Raw genomic sequence first — 20907 nt, 5'->3', positions numbered from 1 at the left:
ATGAAACAAATTAAATCTGCATTATGCATGATTCGTGATGGATGGCAGATTCAAATCAAAGAGAAGCAGCTATATATGTTAATGGAAGATCAGAGCAAAAGGCATGGCTTAAATTTCATTGCTTTACATCTGCAACCTTATTAGAAAGAATACAAAAGTCTCCAAGCATACAGATAGTGTGTTAAAACCTTAGTGCAAAAGTCTCCAAGCATACAGATAGTGTGTTAAAACCTTAGTGCATAAGTTAATGAAAAGTGGTAGAAGAAATTGTATTCTTTGTGATTGATAAGTTTCGACTCATCTACTGTACAGAAGCAAAACTTCCAAGAGACATATGCCTGAAGTTGCTTTCATCTCTAAAATCTAAGAGCTCTTAGATTTATTAACATTCCGAAACAATTCAACAAGATGTGGATCTGAAAAATGGCCAGCGTTATTGGATTGTTGAGCTTATACGAACGGGATGTTATTTGTATTTACAAGCATGGGACAAGATGCTGCACACACGAGTTTCACAACCTGCATGATTCCAGCTTGTGAAGGAGTGTTTCCCAGAGGAAATTAACACAATGGATGAGGAGTCCCTGATTAGCACATCAAGAGAGTATTTGCAGCAAAAGAGGTATGTTGTTGTGTTTGATGATGTGTGGAAAGTAGATTTTTGGGGGGCTATAGAACATGCTTTACCCGATTATAAAGGCGGACGAATAATTATCACTACACGGAATCAAGATGTTGCCAACTTTTGCAAAAGATCTTGTGTTGTTAATGTTCATCACTTGCAGCATCTGCCTCCAAACAAGGCATGGGAATTGTTTCGTAGAAAGGCATTTCAGTTTGAATTGGAGGGAAAGTGTCCCGAAGAGTTGGAAGAATTGTCTCTTAACATCGTCAAAAGATGCGAAGGACTACCATTGGCAATTGTTTTCATAGGTGGTCTGCTGTCAACCAAAGCTAAAGTTGTGTCTGAATGGCAGAAGTTATACAATAGCTTAAAGTTCAGAGTTAGAAAGCAATCCCCACCTTACAAGCCTCACAAGAATCCTATCCCTTAGCTATCACCATCTACGGTATTACCTAAAATCGTGTGTACTATACTTTGGCTTCTTTCCCGAGGATTACTCAATTAGTTGCATAAGATTAATTCGGTTGTGGATCGCTGAAGGCTTTGTGAAACCGAAGAGGGGCAAGACACTAGAAGAGGTTGGAGAGGAATACTTGATGGAGCTAATTCACAGAAGCTTGGTTCAAGTTTCAGAAGTTTACACTGATGGAAAAGCTCGAGCTTGTAGAGTTCATGATCTTTTGCACGAAGTCCTCCTTAAAACGGGTGTGGATTCGAGCTTCTGTCATGTGTTATCACAAGACGAGTCGACTTTTAAACCAACAAGGTGGTGGAAACCATATCCATATGACTCATTTGGAAACAAACAAGGTGGTAGAAAATAATATGGCTGCTGGAATTGAGGTTGTGAAGATAAGTATGGCTGTGGACCTGGAGGTGGTGGTAAGGATGACAGTGAATGGTACAACAGTGATAGTACCAGCAGTGACAGCTGGAATATGAGCATGACTGTGAGAATTTGAAGATGATGCAGAAGAGTGAGACCCAGTGTTTGAACTAGAACCAGGGGCTGGACCAGAACTTGACCCTTGCACATACAAAGCAGACATATTCTGAGTAACTATGTTCATGTCACCCTCAAGTTCCCTCTCAGTACCGAGTAACAATGCTCGGAACTCCTTCAACGTGAGTGTAGACTCCCTGGCCAATATAACAGTACGAATAACCCCAAATTCCTTAGGTAAACCAGCAAGGCCAGCAATCATAACATCATTATCTGAAATAGATTCACCTGCAGCACTGAGTTGTTCTCTAATATGCTTGAGCCTCAACAAATATTTATCAATTGTATCAGACCCTTTTTGAATCGTGTGTAGTTTAGTTTTCAAATGATTGATTCTAGATTTAGACACAGCGGCATATCGATCAACAAGATTAATCCAAGCCTCATACGCAGTATGACATCCAATCACATATTCCATAGCCTCATCAGTTAAAGTAGCAAGCAATAAACTCAATAACGCCATATCAACAGTTTCCCATTCAGTGTATGCAACTGTGACCTCCCTTGTAACCCCATGTTCTGAATCAACAACAAACTTTGATGGACAAGGAGTGGTACCATCAAAATGACCAAACAACTTATACCCCCTTAGCACCGACTGAAACTGAAATGCCCATTTAGCAAAATTATCATCCCTAAGCTTAATGGTAAGCATTCCCAAAACACCTTCAACTTTAAACGAAGACGCATCCATGACAGAAAGATTGATATTTCCACAGATCAAGACAACTATATGATTAAAACAAAACCAATTCTAGAGAATGACACTCTAAACAAATCAAGAAAGACTAACCCTTTCTTGCAACAACGCGACCAATTCACAATACTGCAATCAATACTTCAACTAACAGACAATTTCACAACTCATACACCAGAATGCACTCACCAAATCAGGAGAAAACATAACAGAATCCCCAATTCACCAATTCAGCAATTCAGGAGAAAACATAACAGAATCCCCAATTCATGAGAATCATGACAGAATCTCAAACGCCATTTTTGTACAGAATGAAATCAACATTAAGAAAACCTAGACAAAGAAACACGAACAATCCCACCAGATTAGCGACAGAGACCCTTGAATGAACCACCAAGAATCTGCATCAGAGTAGCGGAAGAAACCCTTGGGATCGAAAACGGCCGTAACCCTTCGCCAGCGATGATACCATATTAACTAATGAATGTATGAAACTTTAAGAGTATTGAACAGAGATATGCGAACCAAAGAGAAGGAGGAAGAGAAGTCGAGAGGTCTATATTTTACAGAGTAAAAGATAGAGTTTTTTCTAAATACATGCACATGACATCTATATCAGCTATTTATACTAGCTAATATCTCATTACACAATGACTCTATTACCCTTTCTAACAACTCCATTCTAACTAACTCAATCCAATTAACTAACCAATGACACACTGCCATATTTCAACATGACTCTATGGTTATTAAAATCGACGTCTCTCAATGGACATCAGTCCCTCTGAGGCCCTAGGAAGCATTACACAATCTCATATTCGTTTCGTATTTACTTTCAACCTAGAAGAATGGCCCGAGTCTTTTCTCGATACATTGAGTGGAAACATTAAACTTCTAAAAGTATTGGATTTCATGGATGCTCCAATCAATCAACTTCCGAAATATATGGGGGATTTGTATCTCTTGACGTATTTAAGCCATAGGAATACAATGGTGAAGTTGCTTCCAGACTCCATAGGCAATCTGCAAAACTTGGAAACCCTGGATCTAAAACAGTCTCTGGTGTATGAAATACCAACCAAGATCAATAAGCTTGTTAAGTTGCGGTATCTTTTGGCCCACCATTGTGACCACAACTACGATGTGGGTTTGTTGTTGAATATGGAAAAAGGAGTGAAGATACATGAAGGTATTGGATGCTTACAAGCTTTGCAAAAACTGTCCTATATGGAGGTGAATCATGGAGGGATCAAGCTAATCAAAGAACCGGGAAAGTTAAGACAGCTACGGAAGTTAGGCCTAAAAAACTTGAAAAGTGAAGATGGAAGGGCTGTGTGTGCTTCTATTGAAAAGATGAACCACCTTGAATCTCTACGTTTAACTGCCTTGATCTAGAATTCATTTCAACTCCACCACAATTTATTCGTTCTCTTGGCTTGACAGGGCGTTTAGAGCAGTTGCCAGGTTGGATTTCAAATCTTCAACACCTCGTCAGGATAGGCATTGTTTGGTCAAGGTTAAGAGATTCCCCACTAAAAGCCCTTCAAAATCTACCTAATCTGACACGCCCCGACCTCGATATTCCTCGAATACCAGGATAGGCACGTGTTGGCCGACACCCGAAGGTGACGAAAGCCATTTATTGAGTGCAAATGCTGAAAACAAGGGATAAATAAGGCTTATAAATATAAAAGAATAATTAATATGCAAATAAGAACCGTGTTCAGAGCACACCTCTAATCTAGAACACTAAAGAAAATAATATAAAATTGAATGAAACCAAGGAGTGGGTCCTACACCGAGAGGACTCGAAGATGCCGATGCGGAAGTGCCTGGACATCGGGATTGTATGCCTCGACTCTAAGTCAATACTTAGCTGCCGAAGAGCCATGCAACTAGCGAAGACGGAAACGCCACAATTAAACGCCCCCTTGGTTCCCATCATCGTGGTCGGAGTTGGCCGGAAAACAGCCTGGAAGCCACGGGTGTCCGCCGGAAACTCGCACGCCGGCCAACTCGCCGAGGTTTGGCCGGAAATTGCCTCGAAAGGGGCGGTGCTCGCCGGAAAACTAGGAAATGTCTCCGAGGTGGTTTCTTCATGGTTTGACGTCCAAAACACAACCACGGGGTTAGAAAAGAGCTATAGGTGTGGGCATGGGTGTGTGTGTGTGTGTGTGTGTGTGTTCTGCTCGGAGGGAGGGAGAGAAAGACAGAGAGAAAGAAATAGAGAAGAGAGACTGAGAGAGAAGAAAGAAATGAGAGGCTCGGGGGGACAGAATCAGGGGGTGGGCCCCTTGGGCTCACCAATTAAGACTCAAAAACAATTTTAAAAAGGAAGGTATCCCCCAAAATTAGTAAAAATACAAAAATACCCATTTTCTTACGTAAATCCCAGGACAGGTTGTTACAATCTACCCCCCTTAAAAGAATTTCGTCCCGAAATTTAAAATCACCACTTAAACCGAAAAGCTTGAAAATAGGAAGAAGAATATATGTATAAAGAGAATTCAAGTCAGAGTGGGTGCATCAAAGAGAATATGCCACACCGTCGCGAGCGGTTTGCCAAATCCTCTATCATGCCTCCAAGCTCTTACTTTCTTCCCCATCAGTGTAAAAGTAGAAACATACTTTAATAATATATAAAGTCGAAAACATATATAGACGTAAGGTCAAAAATAAGTACGCAAAATACTATAGCGTCAAAATAGTCAAAATAGATATGTACTAACATATAGGTCGAAAACTCGCGCTTAATTTAAAATTGAAAATGGAAAATACTTCCCCCAAAACATTGTAAAAAAACAAATAATTAAAGAAAAGGAAGTTAAAATACTTATACTAAAAATCAAAACTGAACTCAAAACTGAAAAATGAGAGTGGGTCTCGCCTAAGCATACGAACGTCACGTACTCCGAAAAAAGATGCGTCTCTAGGTCAAGTCCTAACAATAGCAAATCTGTACCAACTGCTGAAGACGAACTTTCCTGCCCACTTGCTTAACGAACCCAACAAATAAGTTTTCAATACCACAGTCGGCCGCCCGTGATATCGATCACACATTTGTTGTCTCGATAAGCAAGCAATAATTTGATGAGGGTGCACAATTTCAAGCGTCGTAAATTCAATCTATCGAATACTAGTTCACAATACTCCTCTGCTAACCAGTATTGCCTGTAGAACTCTCGTATCATGTCGCAAAAATGGCGTACTCAAACCGAATAAGACAGAAACTATCGTCATAAAACTCTATCCAGTATCAAGCATCTTATGCTCCTCAATTCTTCCAAATGTGACCAACTACTCCAGTGTTTTGCCAACAAAGAACCCATTTGAAAACTGTACCTTGGGATTCAAAGGAAGTGGCTACCATGTTACTAGTAGACCCAAAAGCTCAAGCCAAGCAAGCAGAAAACGAAAAGTCACATTTCCCAACAAGCAATATCTCTTGGGAATCATTGTAGTGCTCAAACCACCTCTCCAATTTTGCTTAGTTGCAGATTTCTAGTAAAACAAGGTCAACGTTGATGGAAAGAATGACTCTTAAGTGATCAACCTAAAAACAAAAGAGAGTACGCACCTTTCAAGAAAAGTGTAAAGATTTTTCGATTCTCGCCTCAACCACGATATGGTGCCAACCCATAATGCACTAAACAGATCTGCTAGAAGTGTTTCAATAACCACGTACTCACAACAACAGAGTCTTGAAGCGAAACAATGAAAAGATAAGTTGAGATGGCACATAACATTGGAAAATAACCGATGTGATGCCTATGAATTATAGTAAGATGGTGATACAATCCGTTGACCTTCTGTACTCAAACCTTCATCCAACTTATATTAAAAGATCGCACAAACATCACGCTCACGTGCTCACAAACCGAAGGATCCTGGTGCCAAGGTAGTGGAAAGCTACGTTGAGGCGAACACTTCACATCATTGAAAAGGTCTACCAAAGTACGATATGATGGTTATGAATTGTAGTAAGATAATGAGTGGTGTCCATTCAATTCAGCGTGAAGATAATGATGTAATCTGCTGCTCACCTGCACCACAATCTTCACCAACCTCTTACCACAAGACAACTTCAACCTCACACCCACGTGGAACTCTTTCTGGTAAGTAAGGTAAGCTTGTGAAAAGATTATGCTCCCAACATTTCTGTCTGAAAAGATAAGAATTGGGCGCATACTTCCGCTGAATTAATCGACCGTGAATTCTTCACTGACTGAGCGAGAAACCATGTAGATAAGGCTAAAAGAACACTCAAGAATCCGAGGATCAAAACAAGTTTATTAAAACTAGAGTACAAGATATCTGGATGAGTGAGAAATCATGCCAAGAACAAATAAGCGAAGGAAGGCAAAGATGCAGAAATAGAAATCACTGTTTATGATTATTTGGTTAATCAACACGGTAAGGTTGACTGGTTCCTTAGCCAAAAAGGAAATAGGTTTAAGCTCAAGAATAGTCAAGAACTGTTAATAAAATTTGACGAGGCCAAAGACATTTCGAAATTCACAATACTTTGTGAGAGCTGTTTCAAAGTTCAAAAATTAAACATAGAACCTCTTAATCAACAGAATGACGAAGAAGAAAGATACAAAGCAATCTATGTAAGCATACAATGACACGATTGACTAGCTTAAAGTGATGCCCTTGAGCAAACCAAAGCTCAATGAGTCCAGAGAAGTTCAAAGTAAAGCTCGATCTTCGTACAATGATGAATATGGTAGTCTCAAGCCATTACATTGAAAAGTTACAAAGCCGAACAGTTAGTGGATAAAAGCACTGGTCAGTTGGGCTACACGCAAGAGGCTAAGTTCACCTCCACCGAAAAGTATGTGAACAAGGTGCTAGGATTTACCGCCTAGTGCCAAGCCCAAGCGAAGTTCAAGAAGTCTGTTTATCCAAACAAGTATGGATCTTCATCAACCAAATCCAACTACAACAACAATAATCGCAACTGCTTTTGGAAAATTGGTGGGAATAGCGTCTGCTACCGAAGAGTCACTTAAGGAATTATCTAATTTAAATGAAGTTAACTCCCGAAGAATTTGGTGTAGAGCTAACGGTCAAAGGTTAATGAACTTGACTTCACCGTTGAGGTAAGCAAGGAGGTTACTGATAGAACAATCATCGAAGATTCATTCTACCGATTCACACGAGTTTCTTCAGTGGTAATGAGCCTGAGAACATTGATTTACTCCCGCCAACTACCACTTACTAATCGTCGTCACCACTAGCGCTTACTTGCTTTCCCAAACACGCGCTTCGAATATTTCAAGTAGTTGCCACTGCAATATGACTCTGCCTGCCATTCCTAGGGAACGCATGTCGCAAAGTGATGTCATCGTTTCAGGGTTCTAGTTGATCTCAACCAACTCGTACCGTCAAGATTTTTTCGTTTCCCAAGATTTCGATGTAGAGCCGACTCTGCCCGCAATTCCTAGGGAAAACATGTCGCAGAGTGGCATCGCCATTTCGTATCTATAGCTGGTCTCGACCAGACTCCCTCAAACTAAGATTTCTAGAACACGTCGCTTCCGAGTAACGCTTCCAAGTAACACTAACTGTGCCCGCCAATCCCTGAGAATGCACGTCGTAGAGTACAAAGCCGCTTCATATCTTCCAAATTCAACTCACTTAGGGGTTTTCCATTTCTCAACACTCCTGGGTAGATCCAATTATGTCCGAAATTCCCAAGGAATGCACGATGTAGAGTATCGATCCGATGTCGAAAGTCATCCAACAATCCACTTCATCACTACTGAGGCACAATCCCGACACGAATTCTTGTATTTCAACCAGAAGGTGAAAATTCAAACAGAGAAAGGTTTGCACAACTATGCCGAGTGACATCGAATCCGGAAGTCGTGACATCCAAATGATGTCATGACAAACACACTACTACAGTAACAGAAAGTCCTAAGTATGCTCTGAACAAAACCACGCTCTGATACCAATCTGACACGCCCCGACCCCGATATTCCTCGAATACCAGGATAGGCACGTGCTGGCCGACACCCGAAGGTGACGAAAGCCATTTATTGAGTGCAAATGCTGAAAACAAGGGATAAATAAGGCTTATAAATATAAAAGAATAATTAATATGCAAATAAGGACCGTGTTCAGAGCACACCTCTAATCTAGAACACTAAAGAAAATAATATAAAATTGAATGAAACCAAGGAGTGGGTCTTACACCGAGAGGACTCGAAGATGCCGATGCGGAAGTGCCTGGACGTCGGGATTGTATGCCTCGACTCTAAGTCAGTACTTAGCTGCCGAAGAGCCACGCAACTAGCGAAGACGGAAACGTCACAATTAAACGCCCCCTTGGTTCCCATCATCGTGGTCGGAGTTGGCCGGAAAACAGCCTGGAAGCCACGGGTGTCCGCTGGAAACTCGCACGCCGGCCAACTCGCCGTGGTTTGGCCGGAAATTGCCTCGAAAGGGGCGGTGCTCGCCGGAAAACCGGGAAATGTCTCCGAGGTGGTTTCTTCATGGTTTGACGTCCAAAACACAACCATGGGGGGTTAGAAAAGAGCTATAGGTGTGGGCATGGGTGTGTGTGTGTGTGTGTGTTCTGCTCGGAGGAAGGGAGAGAAAGACAGAGAGAAAGAAAGAGAGAAGAGAGACTGAGAGAGAAGAAAGAAATGAAAGGCTCGAGGGGACAGAATCAGGGGGTGGGCCCCTTGGGCTCACCAATTAAGACTCAAAAACAATTTTAAAAAGGAAGGTATCCCCCAAACTTAGTTAAAATACAAAAATACCCATTTTCTTACGTAAATCCCGGGACAGGTTATTACATAATCTGTTGGAGCTATTGTTGTATATCAATGCATATGATGGTGTGCAGCTGCATTTTGAGGAATGAGGATTTCAGAAACTTTGGATGCTACATCTCAGGGAAATGATGGGACTAAATTCGTTGATCATAGACGATGGTGTCATGCCTCTTCTCCAAGAGTTTCACATTGGACCTTCCCCACAATTGAAGGAGGTGCCCTCTGGCATCCACCATCTCCGAAATCTGACATATCTTTATTTCTATGACATGCCAAAGGAGTTCGCGCGACAAATGGATCCAAAAAATGGCCAACATTATTGGATTGTTGAACATATACAAAATGTTCGTTTTCGTGACAATGACGGACAAAGATGGGTTGCATATGAAACTCAAGCCCTGCGTGATTCCAACTTTTCTCTTTGGTTGAATGCTTGATTCCAACTTGTGAAACCAAGCATGGGAATGGGACATGTTTTGGTTAAGAGTTTGGTTGTTAGCTCTGTATCCTATTTTATATTCTTTATGTTAATTTGTAATCTCTAAGATATTTTGTTAATCAAAGGGTAGATTTTGTGGATTATAGAAATTTCATGAATCATGGTTGAGCCTTCTCTTTTTGTATGCACAGAATCTGTGGTTTGATTAAAAAATAAAAAAATTAAGTACAAGATGTAAAGGTCAGGACATACGGCCTGGCCATTCTTGACACGATCCGATAACCTGACATGACATGACACGAAATTAACAGGTGTTCAGGTCGACACGACAACGAATCGGGTCGTTATCGTGCAACCCAATGAGCACCTGTTAAGATAAATGGGTTGGTTTGGGTATATACGTGGGTAATACAATACACGATAAGCAAAATATTTTTTTTATATTTTTATAACACTAAAAAAATATTATAATAATTATATATATTAATTTAACAATTGTATACCCCTAAAAACCACAATAATTATATATATATTAAATTAAATATTAAAAATTGGTGACCACTAGATTGGTTTAAATATACATATCATTCAATTTCTTAAATGTTATATATACAAAATAAATAAATTTAAATCTACTTAATAAATATATATATAGACACCATTGAACTTGATGGGATACAAATTCTACGAAACTAATTTGAATGATCCAACTGTCAAACTTGTTTGTATATGCATTGAGATCGCATCAGCAAAAAATCGCAAAAAAGAAACATTCAGAGATCAAGTAACTGGACAAAACTTATCGACGGCTATCAACGAAAAATCACGATTTAACGGTTATTTTAACTCTGATCTTGATGATTTTTTACAGTTACACTCCTTGACCCTATATGAATATATTGAATGAACTCGATCTTCAATTTAAAATATTTACATTAGTGGATACCATAAAATCTTATGTTATACTTAATGAAAGTATGAATAAACTCTTAAGTGTTAGTGAACCTATTATTTTGATGGGATACGCATTCTACGAAACTAGTTTCAACGATCCAACCGTCAAACTTGTTTGAAAATACTTCGAGATCGTATACGCCAAAAATTGCAAAAAATAAACATTTAGATATCAAGTAACGGGACAAAAATTTTCGACAGTTATCAATGCAAAATCACGATTTAACGGTTATTTTAACTCCGGTTTTGATGATTTTTTATAGCTACACTCCTTGACCCTATATGAATACAATGAATGAACTTGATCTTCAATTTAAAATATTTACACTAGTGGATACCACAAAATCTTATGTTATACTTAATGAAAGTATGAATAAACTCTTAAGTGTTAGTGAATCTATTGTTTTGATAGGATAGGCATTCTACGAAACTAGTTTCAACAATCCAATCGTCAAACATGTTTGTATATGCTTCGAGATCACATATGCCAAAAATTGCAGAAAACAAACATTCAAAGATCAAGTAACGGGACAAAACTTTTTGACGGTTATCAAAAAAAAATCATGATTTAACGGTTATTTTAACTCTGATTTTGATGATTTTTTATAGCTACACTCTTTGACCCTATATGAATACAATGAACGAACTCGATCTTCAATTTAAAATATTTACACTAGTGGATACCACAAAATCTTATGTTATACTTAAATGAAAGTATGAATAAACTCTTAAGTGTTAGTGAATCTATTATTTTGATAAGATACACATTCTATGAAACTAGTTTTAACGATACAACCGTCAAACTTGTTTGAATATACTTCGGGATCGTATACACCAAAAATTGTAAAAAATAAACATTCAAATATCAAGTAACGGGACAAAACTTTTTGACCATTATTAACGAAAAATCATGATTTAACGGTTATTTTAACTCCGATTTTGATGATTTTTTATAGTTACACTCCTTGACCTTATATGAATACAATGAATGAACTCGATCTTCAATTTAAAATATTTACAGTAGTTGATACCATAAAATCTTATACTATACTTAATGAAAGTATGAATAAACTCTTAAGTGTTAGTGAATCTATTGTTTTGATGGGATACACATTCTACGAAACTAGTTTCAACGATCCAACCGTCAAACATATTTGTATATACTTCGAGATCGCATACGCCAAAAATTGCAAAAAACAAACATTCAAAGATCAAGTAATGGGACAAAACTTTTCGACGGTTATCAACAAAAAATCACGATTTAACAGTTATTTTAACTCCGATTTGAATGATTTTTTACAGTTACACTCCTTAACCCTATTTGAATACAATGAATGAATTAGATCTTCAATTTAAAATATTTACCCTAATGGATACCACAAAATCTTATTTTATACTTGATGAAAGTATAAATAAACTCTAGGTGTTAGTGAATTTATCGTTGTGATGGGATACACATGATTTCAACGATCCAACCGTCAAACGTGTTTGTATATGCTTCAAGATCGCATACGCCGAAAATCCCAAAAAACAAACATTCAGAGATCAAGTAACGGGACAAAACTTTTCAAAAGTTATCAACGAAAAATCACGATTTAACGGTTATTTTAACTCTGATTTTGTTGATTTTTTACAGCTACACTCATCGACCCCATATGAATACAATGAATGAATTCGATCTTCAATTTAAAATATTTACACTAGTGGATACCACAAAATCTTATGTCATGATAATCGATGAAAATTAAGGATTTTGTAAAAGGAATTACATGCAAGCTTTGAGTTCCATTGGTAAGGTTTAAAATTTTGAGAAAAGCTTCACAACCTTGAAAAAAAAAACTCTTTCATTTTACATATCCTTGCACATTTAATATTTTGTAATAGACTAGTAGTGTATGGATATTTGTTTATTAGGCTCTTGTTTTCAAGTGTAGATGTAGTACTTAAACGACAAATGTGCTTTAATGTGTTGAAGTAATATTTATGTGGTAATGTGTAGTATGTGCAAATTAAGAAAAAAAATACATTTTTTTTAACGGGTCATAACGGGTCGGGTCACTTTATCCGTTGGGTAAAGTGACCCGACCTGTTAAGGACCCGTTAAGATAACAGGTGTGACACGACACGATCCGTTAAGATAACAGCTGTGACACGACACGACTCGTTAAGATAACAGGTGTTACACGAAAATAATATGAACACGACAGACACGACCCGTTTGCCAGGCCGCGGAAGCCGAGTGGATCCCACGGTTTCAAAATTCTGGAGCGGAGGAACGTTTCCCCCAAACTTGGGCGCTAAAAAAAGTCGTCGTCCTCTGTCTTCATCGTGTTTCCTTTTCTGGCTGAGTTTGCCTTCTTAAACCAACCCGAAATTCTCGCCCCCATACAAATATTCAAATCTTCCATTTCTTCCCTTCACAATTTCCATGTAGGGTTTCACATTAACCTTAATCAAAACTTCTACGTACATATATATATATATATATATATATATATATATAATCTCTCTCTCTCTCTCTCTCTCTTTCTCTCACTCTGTGTCTGAATTTTGATTTCCCGGGAAAGTTTCCAACCCGATCGTTTCTTTGAAAGTCTTCGAAAGCTCATCGTCAAAACAAAAATAAAAAATAACTGTGATATAAATAAGGAAATAATTTTTAAAACACGCATGGAATTGGCTGGTTCATTTGGCTGAAAGTTGGTTCAGATAGAGAGAGATGGAGGGAGGGAAGAGAGAGATGGACGAAGAAATGGTGGAGTTCGCGAGGGAGGCTTTCGAGGGGCATGAAATTGACATGGACTACGAATTCGATGCGCCCAATTTCTACGATTTCACTAGGCCGGAATCCGATTGGGAAGCGGAGGAGGCGGAGGAATGGTTTCAGTCAGCCGGAGGCTATCAGCCCTCTCGTAAGCGATTTCCAGAACATTTGTTTGTTGGTTTCTTATCATGTCCCAAAAACAATGAATTTTGGATCATCTCCTACGATTCCCAGATTATTAATGATCGTTTATGTTACGTTGTTTTATATGAACAGATTAGAGATTAATTGAATTATAAATATTGTAATTTGATTGGATTAATTTGTTACCACTAACTTTGTTTTTTCTTTGTCTAATTTGTTTCAAACCCTTTAGCTTTCCTTGAAAAATTGTTGAATTGGCAAAAAGAGAATCATCCGGAACCTGTAACAACCTCCACGGAATCGAAAGGTGTTGAAGTTACTAGATGCAGTAACCCAAATAAGTACATGGAAGTGGAGGTCTCTGCAGCGGTAGACGATAATGACAAAGGTACATTTTCATTTCTTACTACTATCAACTTCTTCTGCATCATCAACTCATTTCTTATTAGATTTTTGACGCGATGCGATAGTTTGTTGTAAAATTACCTACGCTCGGAGAATTTTATTTCTGTTTTCTGAATCGGCTTTGCCTTTTGCTTCGCATGAATTAGTACATGGAATTGTATCTTACTGTTATGTTTTATATTCATGTTTCGACACAATTAGAGTTTTCTAATCACATGGCTCAAGACACTCCAAAAGCTAAACTGAAGTCCCCGGGCAAGTCACCACATCTCTCGAGGAGTTCAACGTTAATGAAACCCACGGCGAGTCAGTTGGCCAAGCAAAATCAGCACCGAGAGGTTCACTCCAATCGGTTATTAAGGAGGTGCTATTATTTTTCTCTGATGTTTCTGTTGTCATCAATGTATCTTTTGTTCTAATTGTTTGGTGGTCTAGTTTTCTAACTTGTCCCATTTTCTGACTCTTGATAACAGAGTAGCGAAAAAGCTCGGGAAACTTGATGAGAAATCACAGAATTCTCCGCCACCTACGAAAAGGCAGAAGTTGGAGGCTGGCTATGTACGCAAGGTGCACTTGGAACATTTTTTCGTTTGATAGTTTGGCATCTGCGATTTATTTTATCTTCGTTTAATCGCGTGTGTGAATATGATCTTTATGACTATGAGCTTGTTACACTCAATCCAAATAGCGAACTTAATCAAAAGTTTATGAATCCTTTACAAGAATTTCCGAGGGGCTCACGATATATTTGTGACGCAGGTTGCTGAACAACTCAAGCATCAACCTCTCTGGTTACATAAGGCGGCAAAAAAGGTAACACCGAAAAAGGATGATGTGCTTTCGATCGTGGAAAGGACATTTTATCTTCATTCGAAATAAGAAAAAAAATAGTTTTTCGTGGTGTCCTGCAGGTCGGAGCTGATGCTGCTAGACCTAAAGTTACAGTTCCGAAAGAACCAAATCTTGAAACAGCAAATCGAGCACGAAGACGTAGGTACATTCACTTCTTGCGTGGTTTTAGTAAAATATTTTGTTTGATCTATGAAGGTCTACCTACTGAGCTTATAACACTGTGATCTTCAGGTTCAAGGTTAATGCCAAACCAGGAGAACAATCAAAAGCAAGTTGCTAGTCCTTTCAACGCTCAAATTGAAATTGTTCATTTCGGTTTGAAGACGTTGGAATATTATACAGTTTTATGATCTTTCGTTTTGTTGATATTTTGATCTGCAGATTCACAGGACTCCTCCATGGCCTAGCCCGAAAAAGAGAACAATTCCAGCAACAGAGTTTCACGTAATCATAAAACCTTGTAATGTATTTCTTTGGTGTGTCTTTGCAAATGAGAGAAACTTCGGCAAAGCTGCCCTTGTCATGGGTTGGACGAGACTAAAATACATAATGTTTCATGACATGGCTAGCAAGTCCTACCAAATTTTTCTCTTACCAAAAGCAAAATGACTTGACTAGTGGTTACAAATGCGCTTCATAACGTTCTTAATTTGATTTCTATCAGGTGTTCCGCCTTCGGACATCAGCGCGAGCTATGCAACAGACATTTAATCACCACGTAACCTTCTGAAGCCTGTCCGATTATTCGAATTTGAACTTATTAATTTTTCTCTACTCTTACGACGAAATAATATTGTCACTGCAGGTAACAAATGGACCTGACTCTACTTATTTATCAGAAAATGAAACTGCAGAGATCAAAGGGTAACTATATCTGCCTCTTTGCTTGTCAATTGAATCCCATCTTGTTTCATTTCAATATAGTGTAACCTTGCACTTGTAGCATTTTCTAGTCTCCAAAACGCTTGATATTTACTTGTATGGTTAATAATTCCAACAATAAACACTTGAAAATTAAGAATCAGAACAAATATAATTCCCGTTTCAAGTAAGTAAACATGTCAGCAAATGAGAATCATTGTTGCTATTAAATGTTTTGATATTACTGTTTTGCACAGGCCAAACTCTGTGTATGCCTTAAAGCAAGAGAAAGGTGAAATGATATATAAGTGCGTAGCTTGCTCTCTTAAAAATAAGGTAAATCTAACTCTACCTTCTTCTCTTTTCATTTTTTGTATGTGAATAATTTTAATGGCCATGCTTTAAGTTGTATGCAGGAATTGAAGTTTGCAATCGACAAGAGATGCCTAAAGGAGCCACCAACAGATTTATTTAGTAAGGTATGAACAATATCTAAGTTTAACAATTTCACGTAAAAATTTACATGCATGCAACTGGAACGTCAAGATGACAATATCTCAAATAAATTATTTAAAATATCGCCAGCAAGATATCTAAGGACATTTCCAATGAAGAGATGCAAACATCACATTTACATTCCCAGGAGGTGTAACTACTCCAATCGAAGAGATGTAAGTTTCGGATTCTATTTATTGTTCTCTCTTTGATTGGAGGGTCAACCTCCAAAGATGTAAATTTATATTTTTATTTACATCTTTGGGCAAAAATGACCATCTTACATTCCGCTTTTGGAGTGTCTTCCGGCCAACTATAAAAATGTAAAATGTCAATTTCAAGATATTTTGCATCATTTATTGGTAATGCTCTAATAATTGCATGTAAGTTTCTCCTCTAGTTGTAAATTTATTGAACTTTTTCCACTCTAGCTCCTCATTATCTTATCTTTGACATTTTTCAGCTCTCCCTTGCATCCGAAGCACAGCATAATACAAAATCCCAGTCAAAAAGTGCCTTTGCCTGCTAAGATTAACCACTAATCTCTCTTAGTAAACGTGATTAGTGAAACTCAAGAGTAAACCAAGCTCCGAATTTGTAATACTAATACACGATTGATTGCTTCCACTAATTGAATTAAGGCCACAAAAGTGAACAGGCGAAAGCTCCTTGCTCCAAGATAATGAGGTAAATTATACGTTTATATCATCTAGTATTTTCTCTGGCTCATTAATTTTGCTCAAGGAGCAGACCGTGAGATATATTTGACTAAACTGAATTCGTCTTTCTACGTAGAGCTCGTAGTTTTGTGATACGTAAATGGTTATTATGCGGGTTCTAAGTTGTTGAAGACGGCAAAATGTTGTGAAGGAAAAATCGGTGGTTAGGCGGGGGAGCATTATATCATTGTGTGAGTAACAGGAGAGGAGACGATTGCTCGATTAGAAAACAAATTTTAGCATGATTTGGGAAGTTGGTTATCTTATATTGTGATGCTACAACACGAATTCTGCCTATGAAGTATAAGTTAACTTTGTTTTGGAATTATGAACAGAGAAAAAAGATAAAAAAAAAAGTTTGAATGCTTACAATCTGAATGGATGCTTCTTTTAATTTCTGATTTTTTTTTTTTATTTACTTTGCATGGGCCATATTGCTACAAGAGAATCCCACGATTTATTACGAACGGCTAGGATTAAGTGGTCTGCAGGACCCGCACATAAGGTTCTAGAGAGGATCCAAGTCCAGCCTCGAGGGCACGAACTTGAGCAAATGGTCCTAATCTAAACTAATCCTCTCTAACAAGCCAGAGATCTTTCAGTATGCTCGAAACACGGAATGGTAGATCATGTGTCACTATACATGAGCAAATTCACATTGGAGGCAAAGGCAATATTTGTCAACAGCAGTTTTTCACTTATTTACCATCCATCTGCCTTCTATCACACACTAATTTACTGAATAACGGCGTACAAACGCATGATATCAGACAGTTAAACCTGCTACTCATATAGATCCCTAGCAATAGCAATGAGTGAAGAACCAGTTTTGACTTGTACGAGAGGAAGATAAACCAAAACATCAACGAACGAGAGAAGACAGTGAAACAAGCAAATCCGAGATGATCAGAGTGAACGACAATCAAATGATCACATGTATAGCCGTAAAAAGTTCGATTTCCACACAATAAATTCGTTTCAATTTAACAAGAACACAGGACAAGACAATTCATATATTCTAAAGGTGATACAGAGAGAAGCTAAATATTCCTGGAAGACAGTTGCACGAAATGATTTTCAGTTCAACAACAAAAAGAAAATTTCGCACAAAACAGACAGTAAAAACAAACCATCCTTCCCTGCATCTGATGTTAAGATACCGGGTCAGCATTGTGCCAACCTTTGGTGCATGGAGGAATGCTCATAAACTCATCAAATTCCTTTACGTGAACGTCACAGCACTTCCACTGCAATACCAAAAGAAAAAACTGTTATTCAAATTATACATATTTATATAGGACTGAATTGACAATTACAGTAGTACACTCACCCCTCTCACTCTGTCGTGGAAAATAGCAGGCCCGGGATGGTAAATGCATGCGTTCTCGTGGTTATCTTTCTCTTTGAAAGTCTGACCACATCCCTTATTCGTACACGTCTGGGGCTGGTTTATGTCAACAATCTTTTTCGGTGGAGCAGAAGTGCCTTGATCATCAGTAATGCTTTCTGGAATTGGAGTTGTTTCCACATTTACAGGCTTTGATTTTAGTTCTTTGGCTTGTGCACCTGGAAAAGGAACATCGCTCAGCTGCTCGAAATGCAATACAAATTGCTAGAAATCAGGGATAAACTATTCAATCATTGAGAAGATTGTGTATTTTACAAAGAATAAAATACACAGCTAGTTTGATTCATGAAGATTAAAACCACAACAAATCCAAATACACAAGGCCTTTGTTGTGTTTTGCATCTCCTCAGGGCCAAGGACTGGTACTGACCAAAAAAACGATCCCAAAACCAGACAAATGGAATATTCATTATTTCCCCCAAATTGTATTCCAATCACCTTGTATCAAATCCTATCACGGTTACCTTTCTTAAATGGGATATGTCATTAGTTCTCCAAAAAAGTCATTGTGCAACATTTTATGTTTTGAAACAAAAATACACTTACGAGAAGTGCCAATGACTTTTCTGGAGCGCCAAGAACATCCCCCTTTTAAATTTCCTATTACCGATATCTATAAAAGTTAAGGATCATTACCACGGCCTTGGAGATTGAATTCACCAATCACAATGAGAAGGCAATATTACAATCTCTAATAGTTGTATCATACTTAGCATTCATGTACAGATTAGATAACATGTTCAGAACACTTGGGGGCTGTTTGGTATCCTTCTTGGATCCAATTTTTTGTTTTTGAAACTAATGAGTACTAAGTAATTTCGCTACATTCTTCATTTTTGAAACCGATAAATTGTGTTTTCAAATTGAATACAAAACAACCCCTTAGTTTTTATACAATTTCCATGCAAAAATGAACCAACTTCCTGACACATTACACCAAGTATGAAGAATAGACAGTAATCAAATGCTGAAAGCAACAAGCGTCAAATGAAACAAACCATGTTCCGAACAGAAAAAACCCTGGCGACACCTAGAGCAGGACTGTTTTGACAATGCATCAGTAGCAGGAGCTGCAGTAGGAGCAGGAACAGGAGCCTTAGGCTTCGGTTTCGCCAACACTGGTTTCTCTGTTGTGTGTTTACCTGTCTTACATCTGCATTCACCAAATAGAGAAAAGAAAGAAAAGGAGACTTAACTAACGAACTGAAACTAACAAAAATCTAAAATCCGCAATTAATTCAGGACTCAAGAATTCGAAAAACAATCAAAATTTGCTTCAAATGTCAGCGTTACAACAATTCAACTCCGTTGCGGAGTGCTGGGGCAAGCTTAATAATACTAGCGACATCGGTGCTTACCCTGGTAATTCTAAAAATAAGGTGAAATCATGACTTCTTTTCTTGCAACAACTCCACTCTTTAATCCCATCATGAAATATAGGCTGGGAAAAACAAACACATTGTGCTTAATTTATGGCATCGAACTAAACGCAAATGTAAAGAAACGCGATGTAACAACTAAATCAACAGGCAATACTTACTCCCTGAAAAGTTCGACGATGCCGATGCAGTCAGCCAACCCCAAACATGCAAGAAAACAAAACTGAATTAAAAGGCATAATAATTAAAAGCCTTCATAGTTTACAAAACAAGCAAGGGAACACCTTAATTAGATACATAATGTGCAGAATTTGGATCAATTAAACCCAAATTTAGTTTGAAATTAGTGTAAACTAATTACAAGGTGATTACTTTTAAGATTCAAGTCAGCTGTTGGGATATTGTAATTATTCAAATTGAACCGAAAGAAAAAGGGAAAACGATAATCTTCTTCGCTTCTCTCACACCCAAACCAGAGCACAGTAAGAGAGAGAGAGTACCGAATCATGGTATTGACAGGAACCTTCAGGATTGTCGTCGTCGGAAAACATGGCGTTGCAGCCAATTCGCTGGCATTTCAACAGCGCTGTCCGCTGACCCTCCATCCTCTCAACTCCTCGATCTCTCTGTCTGTCTCAGAAAAATACCAGGAAAAAGAGAAGGGAAAACAAGAAGAAGATGAAGGAAAAAGACGACGGAGGAGGAGGAGGAAGACCAAAAAAGAATGACTTGGAACTGGGTAAGTCCAACAAAGCTCAAAAAACAGATTCGTACTTGATATTCCCGGAAAGGGTCCGGATCCTTCCATCTAACCTTCGTCAAATAATTCAGATTTTTGAAATTTGATCAAATGACTAAAAAAACATACTTACTTTAAAAATTTTAATAACTTTAACCGTTAAATCAAATTTCAAACATCCGAATTATTTGATAAAAAAGATTAAGTAGAAGTGATCCAGAAATGATCCTGTGCCCACCCTCTTTTTACTAGAAAGTAAGCCCGCCTTGTGCCCTTTTACTTTGTCATCGGACTCGGGAGCCCATTGGCCCGGTGACGGCCCGGCCCGCGAGAGAAAGTTCCGTGAAAATTGCACTTGTATGGTTCTCGTATCCATAGTCCTGTATATGGGGCAATGCGGCATAATCACGTTGGCTAGAGCAGCTGAAGCAGAACTGCTTCTGTATCCTAGTTCAAATCCTTCTTACCTAATTTAGATTCGTTGAGAATATTACCTATGTCTCGATATGATTCACCGACCTATTACATTTTATGTTGCCTCTTCCTACTAGAATTTACAAAAGAATCTTCAATTTAATAGATTTGGCTGTATAGGAAAATTTATGCGTTTTTAGAGATTAGAGGGTTCATAACTA

General features: G+C 38.1%; 2 protein-coding genes and 1 pseudogene across 2 annotated transcripts; 2 read left to right on the top strand and 1 right to left on the bottom strand.

The window, feature by feature from the left end:
• Nucleotides 1–569: 569 nt before the first annotated feature.
• Nucleotides 570–9627, top strand: LOC148698974 (disease resistance protein RPM1-like; annotated as a pseudogene).
• Nucleotides 9628–13143: 3516 nt separating this feature from the next.
• Nucleotides 13144–17120, top strand: LOC148698973 (uncharacterized). Its single transcript, XM_088692655.1, has 14 exons — nt 13144–13418; nt 13647–13802; nt 14021–14183; nt 14293–14386; nt 14579–14632; nt 14731–14813; nt 14903–14939; nt 15053–15115; nt 15336–15389; nt 15477–15535; nt 15790–15868; nt 15949–16011; nt 16491–16714; nt 16823–17120. Exons 1-13 carry the CDS (start codon nt 13226–13228, stop codon nt 16554–16556), a joined length of 1164 nt encoding a protein of 387 aa, XP_088548781.1. The 5' UTR covers nt 13144–13225; the 3' UTR covers nt 16557–16714; nt 16823–17120.
• A 563-nt stretch (nt 17121–17683) lies between these two features.
• Nucleotides 17684–20286, bottom strand: PBS2 (cysteine and histidine-rich domain-containing protein RAR1). The gene is made up of 6 exons (XM_068460027.2): nt 20034–20286; nt 19695–19697; nt 19513–19595; nt 19153–19307; nt 18077–18312; nt 17684–17993 (listed from the first exon to the last, which is right to left on the bottom strand). The coding sequence occupies exons 1-6, from the start codon at nt 20136–20138 to the stop codon at nt 17898–17900; spliced, it is 678 nt and encodes a 225-aa protein (XP_068316128.2). The 5' UTR covers nt 20139–20286; the 3' UTR covers nt 17684–17897.
• Between the last annotated feature and the right edge of the window lie 621 nt (nt 20287–20907).

Source organism: Pyrus communis, chromosome 1, assembly GCF_041283825.1.
Source record: "Pyrus communis isolate YQ-2024b chromosome 1, ASM4128382v1, whole genome shotgun sequence".
Taxonomy (NCBI): Eukaryota; Viridiplantae; Streptophyta; class Magnoliopsida; order Rosales; family Rosaceae; genus Pyrus; species Pyrus communis.
Note: the sequence above shows the minus strand (reverse complement) of the source record. Positions and strands in the feature narration are given on the sequence as shown.